The 13,270-nt window shown below is 35.4% G+C and overlaps 1 protein-coding gene across 4 annotated transcripts in view; it reads right to left on the bottom strand.

The window, feature by feature from the left end:
* Window positions 1-13,270, bottom strand: part of SIPA1L2 (signal induced proliferation associated 1 like 2) — a 143,167-nt gene that overhangs the window by 15,450 nt on the left and 114,447 nt on the right. For all 4 annotated transcript variants that reach the window (XM_035561339.2, XM_035561316.2, XM_050709908.1 and 1 more), the window contains 3 exons: window positions 11,204-11,428; window positions 8,452-8,605; window positions 5,468-5,687 (listed from right to left, as the gene is read on the bottom strand). In XM_035561339.2, the coding sequence (XP_035417232.1) occupies window positions 5,468-5,687; window positions 8,452-8,605; window positions 11,204-11,428 (599 nt within the window). The remainder of the gene's footprint in view (window positions 1-5,467; window positions 5,688-8,451; window positions 8,606-11,203; window positions 11,429-13,270) is intronic.

A 13,270-nucleotide genomic window follows, 5' to 3' on the forward strand; every position in this document is an offset into this window, starting at 1 on the left:
GTAGTACAAGTGTTTTATATATCCCTGTTGTCGAAAATTGGCAGAATGCTGTATTTGAAAGCTAGCAAGCCAGCTTTTGGTTCCAGACCAGCAGGCAGGCCCTAAGGGACAGCCCTTGCTTTTGTGTGATCGGCCTACAGAAGCTGACTGTGAAACCTGTCAGGAAGATGCCTGTTCCCAATACATTCTGCTGGCTTTCCAAATTAAAGAGTAGGAGTGATATATTCACCAGCAGTCATCCTTCATTATGCATTGTCTTTGTGAGAACCTCGGTTCACCTTAGGGTAGATCCTATTCAGTCCTGCATAAGCCCTGACAGAGCAACTCAACTGCAGAAAGCCTGCTGGAGTAGGAGATCTGAATATTGATAGCTCTGGAAACTCAGGCACTCATGCTGATGGCTGAAATTGTAAGTGGAATAACTGAACAGGCATCAGTGTGCCACCACAGAATAATTAATTTCCAAGATATGAGTTATGGTTTCTTGGGCAATGGTGGGGGGGGGGGAGGGGGAAGGGGAAAGAAAAGAGGGAAAGAGTGAAAAGCAGAAAAAGCTCAAATAATGTAGGCCTCTTTGTGCGTTTATATTTCAGGAACATTGTTTATATTTCAGGAACACTCTCGCTGAGGTTAAATATTTCTATAGTACTGCATTTGCATTTTCTCCCTGCTCCTCTTTACCTTGCTGTTGCCTCCACTTTTTCTTTGTATGACTGCCACATCAGCAAACCTGCAGACTACCTGTTGTCTTCCTTTCGGACTTGTGCAAAGGTGACTAGTTACGCTTAACATGCATTCCTCTCCATATCCAGGAATGCATGCCTAATCTCATAGGTCACTATCTTCATTGCCCCCAAGTTTGGTTTTGAAGTAATACAGACTCATCCCTTTATTTCCCCTGACGAAACAACACGAGTGTTATCTTTCAGTTTTAAAGACTATTTTATTTCCTGTACTCCCTTTTGGCACAAAATCATTGATCTTGTGATTTTCTGGTCCTTTCATTTATGCCACTTTCTTCCTGTACTTAGGAATTTTCTTTATTTTTATTATTGCCACATAAAAGTATAAAGCATCTTTAAAAGTCTTTATTTTCACCAAAATTATATAGTAAACTCAGTTTCCAATAGAGATCTTAAATTGACCGTCATCAGTCCCACATTCCTCTGTACTCAAAGCATAACTATTAATACAAAAAGACAACAATTATCCTGCTTCATTTGGAACTGCTATAAATACGTGGAGATCATAGACCATGGAAAAGTATCTGTTATGTACTCCTCACTGTCCTCATGAACTAGACATGTCATTTAATAAGCACATTATACGCTAAAGATGCTGCAACTGAAGGAACATATAAAGTCATATTTGGACATCAATCCCAGTGTCTGCTTCCTATTCCTCCTTCCTGCAATAGCAACTATATGCTCCTTCTAAACAACAGCATCTTCCTGCCAAACCTTTCCATTTTTCAGTACTACCTGCAATTGTGCAATGTCTCCCTACAAAGATGTCAGCCTGCTAACAGGCTTTCTCATGGAACTATGTTTATGCTACTGTTAGAATAGTGGACATATGCCCCCAATAATTAGTTTTCCTTTCCCTTTTGTTAAAAATACTGTGTTCTGGTACAGTGGACTATTCATTGTATGAGAGCCTGTAGCAGATAACGTATATACTCCTTTGGTTGTATGAATTACTTAACATTCATTACTTGCTTAATGAAAAACTGATTTCCAAATTGCTGAAGTTGTATATCACCAATACACAGTGATGCTCTGTTTTGATACTGTTGCTCAGGGATTACAGAGCCCCAGGAGCAGCAGTAAAGGACTCGGGACCACAGGTAGTTTTTTCATGAGCCCTGACGGTCAAAGGCAAGGGGATTGACAGGGCCAATCAAATCTGGCAAATCAACAGATAGTTGCAGTACTTGTGCCACTGCCAGGGGTTTGGCTACTTAGACCACAGGACTCGCTTCGAGAAACCTAGTCTGCTAGGGGCTAATAGGGTCCACCTGTCAGAGAAGGGAAAGAACATCGGTCATAGGCTTGCTAGGCTCGTGAAGAGGGCTTTAAACTACAGTTGCCAGGAGAGGGGAACCTCAATCCATCCCCCTCCTCTCAGTTTGATGCTAATGTCAGTGATAGATGTCCAGAACCTGGAGAAGGGTCATGGGTCAGCAGGAAAGCACCTGAAGAGCAGTACAAAGGAATTCCATCCCACCTTCATCAAGGGCCCAGCTTAAACATCTCTATGGTAATGCATGTAAGCATGGGGAATAAACAAGAGGAATTAGAGATGTACACACACCTGCAGGGATATGACCTCAATGCCATTAAAGGGACATGGTGGGACGGCTCCCATGACAGGAGTGTTGGAATGGAAGGACCCTCATCATTGAAAGTATCCTGCACCTTGCTCCTTTCCTCACAGCACAGCAATGTCAAGCCAGTGTATTGCTTCAGGCTTTTTTCTTCCCCTATTCTTTCATTATTTCATAATTGGAGAAGAACACGGTGCTCACAAGCTCAGTCAGACTGCCTCCATATGTCTTCCTGGGTTTCTCTGACATGTTTGTACACTAGTTCTGTATGAGTGGTTTTCATTCTTTCCCTGCTAATTCAGCTGCCATGAATTAGCAAGATGGGGATAGATTTGTACCTGCAACTATGTATAGTATGCTAGAATCACTCAACATAAACAGCACCGTCTCAGGGAATCTCCAGCGTCCCTAAGGTTCTCAGCTACACAAGCTCTGCTTTCTTGTATAAGTTAAAAAAAAAAATATCTATCTATCTATCTATCTATACATTTATATATGAAATGAAAAAATCTTCGTACAGTTGTGTACTGTGTGCAATCCAAAGTACTCAATTGTCAGAGCTTACATTTCAGGCTTTACTGAAAGCAACTTTTTTCAGTTCACTTCCTTCAGTGATAAAATAAAAAAAATCCATAGTTTCATTTTCTCACCGCCTTCCCACAGTGAACATCACACAGTTTAAGTTCCTGTTTCCATATCTGCATGGTCATTTTGTCTGCTAATTCTTAATAATCTGAAACTCTTCAGGCTGCCTATTATGCTTTGTTTTTGATGTTGCTTTGCTTACCTATTGATCACTCTTCCTTGTTAGAGGGTCTCAAGACACTTGGTGCTGCCACAATATTTCATGTAATACATGCTGCGTAATACTATGCAAGAATATCTAAAAATGAATTCTGGCCAAAACCACACTATTTCTACTGATTTCTGTAAATACTAAATATTGGTAAAATTAAAATGTTTTAAGATTACAAATGTATGTATTTTACAAAAGATAGTAGTATCACAGCTAGGAATTCTGATATCTGAAACTACAACCTCAAACTAAAAGTATAAATGGAAAAAAAACCTCTCACATCACCACTGCAATAGAATTAAGGACCTACTATGCGCTCACTACAAAGTCCTTCCTAACAAGAGCCAAAATTAGTTTCTTATATAGAGATAATGACTAAACATTACTTTGAAAATAATAGTGAGCAAGTCATGATTTGTTTGTCTTCAAGTGGCTATTACAAATGACGAATTATATCTTCCTTGAGACAGCCATTATAAAAGATCCTCTATCACTGGCATTGAAAGGCACTTTTATAGTACAAAACCAGAAGAAGAAAATAGAAACTGTGTATGAAAATAGCACGAACTACCTTGGCTAACAACAATCAGCTTCATTTTGACTGACAGGATACTAGTTTCACGTTTTTTTCCTGCAATGCGTATAAATATCTTCCTGCTTCTAAGCAGCAAGAATGGAAAATAAGATGTTTAAGACAGAGCTAATACACAAACGCTAAAATTTCACTGCTGGAGGAGCAGTACACAGCTCAAGTGTAAACCATTAATTGCTTTGTGTCAATCTTCCGAATAAAAGCATGATGAAGGTTTGATTGCTTTGCAGATTAACCTTTATATCAAATAGCTCTAAAAACACAGGCCTAACATGGTGTAAGAAGAAAAAAAGGCCATCAGGAAGCCACGTGTATACAGATCCTTAACAGACTACAAAATCTACCAAATTAGTCTCAAACGAAAAAAAATGGATCTTCAGTAAAATCTTTTCAAATTGAACTTATGCTAAAGAGTTTCATTCACCCTGACGGAAGAAAATTTTAAATTTTGGCAAAAGGTACATCAAGCATGCGATCCCAGCTGAAGCAGGAATTTAGCACTTGTTTATGATACCACTATAAAATGAACCAGTGCGCATTACATGAACTTCAATATCAGACCCGAAGCCACTATAAGTAGGAATGAGTTTTTTTTCCATAGAAAACTTACTTCTGAAAGTTAGCAATTGACTGCTAGCGCCTGAAAGACATGACAAATGACAGAGAGGTCTATTACTTAAGTCATCTGTCTGTATTCTCTCTGGATATGGGTCTGTAAGCATCCTTAATGTTTTCAAGAAATCCACCCACAGTTTCTTAGCTATGGACTTCAAAGTCCACAGTTGTTCTACTATTTTTGTAAACTGCAGTCAGCTGTGATACAATATTAAAGTTGCTAATTAAAAGTGTTTCTTTTTTCCTAGATTCTAGATTATGGGTCAAAGTAAAATAACTGAGAAGAGATTTAGCATTTAAAAAAAAAACATAATTTACCCTTATTAAGTATATAAATATGGATATGTAGCCTACATGTATGTATCTGGGTGCATAGATTTTGGCTCTGGTACATAAGCACGCAAGAGTTTCACAATTTCCTTTTCAGTAATTTATTTTGTTTTAAATGAAAATCATGAAAATTACCAAGCTCTCCATAAAAGTACTACAACCTTTATAATCCATCACTCCATATTGGAAAATATGATAAAGATCTTGCTTCTGAAGAACATCACAAATGAAGATACACCTTTATTAAATAATTTTAACTTAGCACCCCAAACTAGTCTTTTTTTTGATTATTGAAAAGGCAGTGTCATTTGCAAAGGTTTTCCTAATATTAAAAAGTATCAGCAGATCCAGTTTTGAGATTGGAGATGACAACTATCACACATTTCTTTTTAAGATGTTACCAAAAGGATCATCTAAGCTCTCCTATTTAACTATAATGAAATATTGATGAATATATTCAGTAATATGAATGCGCACACACACACAAGGAAACAAAACAGGCCAGATTGGCTTAACTAGGTCACTACCGGAAAATAAAATTATAACCAGAAATCTTCAGACAACTGTTTGTTGTCTGTCACTGGTCTCATGAAAATTTCTTGGCATGTGAATCCTGTCTTCAAACATAAATCTGAACTGATCACCAAGACAAGCGTAAGTATGTACTGCTGACCAAATATGCTTTTATTAGAAGACTGATGTGACATTTCATAATTTTCCCTCACAAGTAAAATCTAACTTAGTATTTGGTGACTTGTTTGACTTTATTACAAATATTCCAAACTCAACAATAACAGCAATCACTTACTTCTCAGATTTCCCATTCCAGGAGTCAGGCTCATTCTGGGAGGCAATGTACTGTGGTATGGTGGAGTAGTGCTGAATAAGATATCGTTTGGCAGGGCCTGGTCTAGCATTGAACTTCGAGAACTAGCATATGAAGATCCTCTTCGATTGCTACATATACTCTCATCAGATAGGGTACGATAAAGCGTCCTCCGTGGAGAAAGGTTTCCATAACATGAAAACTAAACATCAAAATATGAAGATATAAGAACTAGTATTACTGGTTAAAATAACTTACACCACCATATTCCATTATCTGTTCTTTGGAGTGTTTTTTTGGGCAGACATTCTGGAATTCTTGAGCTAATACAGAAGGATCAGAGATTTCTTCCATCACATCAGCTCTACTGAGGCCTCAAAAGAGTTAGTGAATTGGGTTTTCATACTTTCTCTTGATATTTTGGAACATATCACCATGAATTAATCAGATATCGTGCAGCTTTATTAATTCTGAAATGTTAAATGAAACCTCCATAGCCTCATGACAGCAAATTTTTCCAGAAATACATATATAAGGTTACCAACTCTGGTAACGTTTATTCAAGACTATACATACAACTGTTTGATTTTAATTTGAAATGACTATGCTTTAATATTAAGCATTCTGAAATGATATATGGTGCAATATAATTTATTGGGAGATAAAAGTAATTTGAGACACTGCATCTCTCCAAATATCATAAAATAGTTTCAGAAAATACGATAGAGTTTAGTGAAAAATTTTATATGTATTTCAAAAAGCTATTTAAACCACAACCTGAACATCTACAGTAAAACAAGATGTTATTGTAGTGTAAAACTGGGCCATTCCACTTCATAAGTCATTCTTCAGTACTGCAAATCCAGTTATTTTTCACATCTACAAAGTTCAGTTATTGCCTTATTTTAACTGTATTGTCTTGCATATAACAATTTAATATCCTGTCCTATTTTCCCTCTAATTAATTATGAGTAGCTCACTCTCTACGCAGAATGTATGCTTAAGAGTTGTAGCTTTCTGAAACAGTGAATCACGTTTTTAATCATTTTTAACAGTTAAAAATATTTACATTATTATTTTTGACAAAACTTACTTTGTGAATATTTTTAAAAAGAATAGACAGAAATGTTCAATCATGCCACAAGAAACTTTGCCTTTGCAAAATAGTTAAATATACTTCATACACTTAGTTCAGAAGAGCATCTATCTTGAAGACAATATAGAAAATGCTCAGTTGTTAGAATGGTTAACTATGTCCCAAATAAAACTGAGGCAGATATTCAGATTCTAATCTAGGAAAGCATCAAAATACTTCCGGAGAAAAAAAAGACATTAGTTCTAGAGATTTGGCTGAAACAGATGTTGGAACGAACATAAGACCAAGGTTGTATTTTAACACTTGCAAAATAACTACATTAATAGGCAAAAGCAGCAGTCCTAAATGACTGGATAGAGGACATACACAACATCCTTAAGTGAATGGATATGCAAATGCCAAAACCCTCTGAGTCTGATTAGGGACCACGTTGGGCAAAGGGTTGAAAACCTCCACACTCTGAATCCAATTCTCTTTCCTGCACTTGAAATTCCCAGCAAGCATTCTGCCATGATTCTTGACTGTTACTCAAGTCTCCCAACCTCATATTGCATCTTTCATCTAAAAAAATTGGTCAGTAGCTATCCAAACATATTAAACATTAATTGTTGAAGCTTTACAAAGTTTCCTTTCAGGACATGACAAAAAATTGAACATTACCCATTCTATAGGTTTCATTATTCTCTGACCTATGAAGAAGGATCTATGAAAAATGTGATTTGATTCTGTAGAATACTCAAAGTTCCTTTCTGGTTTGCTGTCAAAGTCAACTAGCCAAGCTATAGTAAAGTAACTGCCCTCTACAGAGGGCACAAAGACTGGATACTGATAATTCCTATGGCTGGGGATCCCCTGCAAATCAGGGCCTGTGGTGTTTCTTCCTTCGATATCCTGGGAAGAGAAGGGTACAGCGGTAATTTATCTTAGGATGGTTATAACTCCTCACTCTTCGGTGTTTCATACTTAAGTACCCAGAAACATTGGCCGTTCTTGAAATCATCACAGAAAGCCAATTATTGTATCAAGAGTAACTCAAAGACCTCTAGGATGTTATTCATAAGAATTCAAAGACATACAACACACATACTTCACATACTGTAGTTTAAAGGTGCATATGATCTAAATTTTAAACTCAACTCTGCACTTATAGTATTCCCATGTGTTACTTCTGTTCAGACATGATGATTATGTTATTTAGCACACTGTATAAACACAGTGGGTTAAGACAGCAGTGAATTAATATTTAAGTGTGACAATTATCTCAAGTAACTCAATTGCTTACTGCTTTCTTACACATTAAGCACCGAATTCAGAATCATGCATACTTTGAAAAGTAGTAAATATTAAGTTTTCTATCCACTTTTTGTGAAGTTTTTAACATTACTGATCGTTTTCATACTATATAGACCTATGCTCTCCACTAGCACTGACAATTATGTCTTTTGAGCAGTTCCCACTGGTGTCTATGTGGAATTGTAATTCAGAATTGTTAGTAGTGAGTAGCATAGAACAGAGGAAAGGGGGCTACTTTTATTCCTATGCCTAAATATCATTTGAGGTGTATAAATGTAACCATTCAACCTTGAAAATGCTACTTAGCCTTTGAAATTATAATTAAGTTGCTCAACCTTTATAGCTAAGCAGAGTCATACTTAGACAAATACTGTATTTCATACATAATCAAAGTAGGTATAATTTCCATGTTGTGGAAAATGATGTTTTGGGACTTATGGTCAGTATTCGTAGCATCCCCGTGGAATATACTTAGTTTGCACAAAGTGATATTGCCTTCTCTATAGCAATTTTGGGAATACCAGAAAATAAATTTCTAACAATTATGCCTGGGATACATGCAAACAAAGTAGCTAACCTTTCTCCTCCCTTCCTCTGCAGAGAGGCTTTCTGGCAGCATCAACTTCAGAAAATCTTCTTTGGATAACACTTGTTGGCTTTCGACAATGGCATTCCTCACGGAAGTTTGAAGTGGACTCGATGCAGACACAGCATCAATATCATCATACACTCTGTTGAAACAATTGGTGTTTTTAGCAAAATAAGCAATAGCGCTCATGGATTTGAAAGACTACATTTATTTTCAGTCACAAAGTAAAACTTGTTAAAATTACCTCATGACAGAGCATGCTTTTATTTAGAACATGTTCTAGTCATTTCATACAAAACTGTTTGTGGGTTCAAGATGAAATTCTTAAACCACTGAAAGACCAATATTAAGGAATTCTTCAGAACAACAAAAAAAAAAATGCATGTTTCTCCCAGCCTTCCTCTCTCCCTTTTTGCACACCACATTTCTCTATTGCTAAGGCTGTATTTATAGCAGCATTTCCAATAGTTCCTCACAAATCAAAATACATAAATATATTTTTTACTTCCTTAGCAAGTAAGAAAATCAATATTTTTTAGTGTGACATTGTATCCAGCTTTACAATCTGACAAAATTACTATGGTCATCAATGGCAATGTTTGAAGAAGATTTGTAATCTATTGTGCCATGTGCCAAGTGTGTTTTATTATCAGCAATTTCATAAAGCTGTTTGGACAAATAAAACAGCTGTCTTCTTTAATTATCAGTATATAAAAATGTATTTACAGTCAACAAAGGACTGTCAAACTGAATTATCATCTTTCACATTCCCTCCAGTGAGAAAGGAGAGAATTTTAACAGGTTTACTCTGGAAATACAATCTAAGGAACCAGAGATTCCCAATCACACAGAACATGCATTTGAAGCCATTACTCACTGTCAAGTGCAGCATAATCAGTGACTCTGTCCTCAGCAGAGAGGAAACAAGCTTTGCTATGGTAAAGTGTAATTCTCAGTGAATTATATCCTATAGTGGCACAACATTCAGCAATTGACCTGATTTTCATCATCATTGCTAATTAGAGATGTTATTTTATTTCAACATAATTATCCTCAGAGGGATATTTCCTCTCTGTGATGTATAGAAAGCTTTCCTAGAAAGAGGTAAAGCGACGTTCTAAACCATAGAAAAATCTGAAAGTATTTTCTGGTATATGAAGTGCTGCCATATTCAATTAATATTTCTTAAACTGAACTAGCTCTTGAAGATGCTTTTCAAAATTACTGTGGTTTCAGTCTAAATGCCATGCTTCATTATGCAATTTTGTTCTAAGGGTTCTATTCGAAATAAAGAGAAATTTTTTCAGGGGTTCATCGACTTCAAAATGCAAAAACTTACAGGAATCAGTGAAGCTACCATTTTCCAAATGCGAGTATCACTATGACTAAACAATTTAATAGATGAAAACATGAAAAAAAATCACCAATACAATACTATGAAAAAATACAAATAACCAGGACAGCTTTTTTATTTGTTTTACTTTTGAGAATAAGGAATTTAAGAGCTTGACTTCAAGTTTATATTTCCTAGTACAAATATTTCAGTTTATATTTTTAAATATGAATTTTACCATAACTATGCACATAATTGGAATACAAGGTATTAGATGCAAATACCATATTCCCATTAAACAGAGTAATCTTATATTAAACATTTGAAAATCAGGTACTGCATGTCACTGTGTCAATTTGTCAAGAGATATAGGCCTGACTGATTTATTGAGATGTAGCACTAAATAGCTTATGCACAAAAAGAAAGCAATGAGGTTATCAAAGAAGATGATTTTGAAGATTAAGGAATTTAAAAGTTTGTTTCAAACAGCAGATACAAACGTTATTTATTACTGCTGAAGTACTGGGAAAGTTTCATCTCTGTCTTTATTTGAGGTACTGCATCTTTTCCTTTGATCAAAACATTTTTATTCTGTCTATGACTAACACATTCCTAATGAGTTATTCCTCTGTTAAGCTGTACATACAGCTGCTTATTAGAACTGATCTGAGTACCTTTGATTAAATGTCACTTCCTATAAAAAAAATGTAGTGTGAGCCTGTACATTTTGCAGAATCTCTTGAAGAGAATCAGATATATCCACACTTAAACTTTGTCTTGTGGGGTCCCAACCACCAGTTGCTATCTATTCATTAAAATCAGTCAGAAAAAGATACACATGAACCACTAAAATACCTCCAACAGGCACTATTTTTTTTAATTGTCTACATAGATTACTGCTAAGTTTATGGGCATGTCTGCCATTTCTAATGTATTAGCTGATGTATTAGGCAACAAGATAGGAAGGTTTAATACAGAAACATCAGGAAGTAAGCTTTTTTGAATTAACTGCAATGTTCTGAAGATTTCCAGAACAAGTCTTTAGACACAATAAAATTGTGGCTTTACAACTGTTTCCCAGAGATTTGAAAAGGAAATTCAAAATGTTTGGCATAACCTTATGGTTTTCCCTCCACACACTTTCAGAAATTTCTTTCAGCATGCTTTATTAGAGAAATGGAAAAAAGGTGCAGCTAGATAGAAAAGATGAGAAACCAGAAAAAGGTGCATCCTGCATTTATTGTCCCTTTTTCCTTTTTTGGATGGGCATCTGATACATAAAGGTACAGAAATAAACCAAACATTTACAAGTCAAATGGCATCTGTATTTTTTCATCTTTCGATCCTATTTTAAAATATATTTTCTTTTCCCTCCTGCCCCAAACAAAGTTGAAACAGAATTCTTACTCGTGGCATTCAGAAATTTCAGATTCTTCAGGTGTAGGACTTCCTTCTGATTTTTTCCATCCAATGACGTATTTACTCACTGCTCCTTGTCTGTGGTATGGTTTTGAAACCGACCCAGAAATCTGTTGACTACTACTCTGTGACACTATATAGACTTTGGAGGTATCTAGGGAGCCACTCTTTTTAGAGCAATGTGTTGACGGGCTTCCTGAATGATGTGACCCACTGAAAAAGTAAAGAAAACACACAAGCAAAAATGAAATCCACTATGCAAAACAACAAATCAGAAACTCTTCACCTTACACTCAGCTATCTTTTTTAATGTTAACTTTTTCTCAAGGTAAAATAGAGGCAGCATCATCAGTAATTTTCTACTTAGCAGCAGCATACACATTAAAATTCTTTGATAATAGAATAATAATGAGTTTTTAAAACAAGTAACATATAATTCAACATGCTGAAATGTCAACACAAACTGATGTGAATTAAAATTAAAGAACTAAATTTAATACACATATAGAATTTTTATGTGCAATTTTCAGTAAATATGTATACACACATTATTAATGCTATAATTCAATTTACATCAAGAACTACATAAGGAATTACTCCAAACATCCCTCTGATTATAAAACTTCTATAGCTTTCCACTTCAAGTTATTTTTTCCTGTTCATGACAGTTTAAATCTAGTCTTTCATTCAGTACTGTTGAGAATTTTATATTAACAGAAGTAAATTCTAGTTCAACAACAATAGTTCTCTAGATGATTATAATAGTCTCTTTTATTACGAATAATAGCACTAGTAGGCACTACTGTAGCCTTTTACTGAAGACTCTCAAAATGATTTAAAATGAACTAAAACAAACCCTTCCTTGAAGAATAAAGTTCATCACGCAGTTGAAGTAACCAAAGCATTCGTAAACCCAATAGCTTGCCTAAAACTAGAGATTGGAACCTGAAGCAGCTACAAATACCAAACACAGTTCTACCTTTTAATCCAATCCCAAGACCATTAGATTCATCCACAAAAGATCAGAAGGTGTTGCTTAAAGTGTAAGAGGCATGTCTACTTTACTGTCCAATCAGAGTCAAATACAAGCAATGCACATGCAAAGATGTCATTAGATCAAATTAAACTGCTTGACATGAAATAAAGTTCAATCATTAAGGCAGTGGATTACTATTTTTTTATGAAAGTTTATGTACATTTAATCTTAAAAACAACTAATTTTCTCTCCTTTCTTCCCCCTTTCCACCACAAAAGTAGAAACAAGATTATGAAGTTTTGGGGGGAAGACAATATCACAAGTGATGTTAAAAACAATAAGGTTGCTCCAGCTTATCCTTGCAAATATGTGAAGAAGGGATATAAAGACATAGTGTAGAAAACAATTCAGTTATGAAAAACTGAAATCTAAAGGTGAAGCAAGCATTGAAGCACAATGTAAAAAAAAACATATCAGATTGACAGCAAGAACACTATTCAAAGGATTTTAGACTTCTATTTGCAACTAAACCCAAGAAAAACAGAGCATCCAACTTCATTTTGTAGATTTTAAATAACAGGACATTTTTATGAAGTAAAGAAATAAAATGCCTACAGAAATCTGCTTTTAGATCATGAGTTCGATGCAATGGTTGAAGCAAGCAATGTATAGTCTCGGCATCCAAATGGTAATGATAGTCTATGTAAGAAACAAAGCAAAACTAAAGGCATTGGAGCTGTTTCAGCTACAGTAACCCGAAGGTATTTTATAATTCATATGCATACTGACAATAACATAGGAGAGAGAAAGCCATTAACAACATGGCTGTGAGACATAATGTGCATAGCTCCAGTCAGTCCTGTAGTCTGAAATACTGTTTCACACAGCAGGCTTAATTCTCAGACTTTAGTATTAGTTTTTTCAGGGGCTTCTTTATCTGATCACATTAGAGAATCAGGCCAGTATTTCCAACTGCCATCTTTCCTGCATATTGCGCTTCATTTCCTCAATAAGCAGAATAGAGTTTTAATATGGAAAATGTTGTATTTATAGAGCAATTACTTTCCGGTCTGTGGTCT

The sequence above is a fragment of the Cygnus atratus genome, chromosome 3 (assembly GCF_013377495.2).
Source record: "Cygnus atratus isolate AKBS03 ecotype Queensland, Australia chromosome 3, CAtr_DNAZoo_HiC_assembly, whole genome shotgun sequence".
Classification (NCBI taxonomy): Eukaryota; Metazoa; Chordata; class Aves; order Anseriformes; family Anatidae; genus Cygnus; species Cygnus atratus.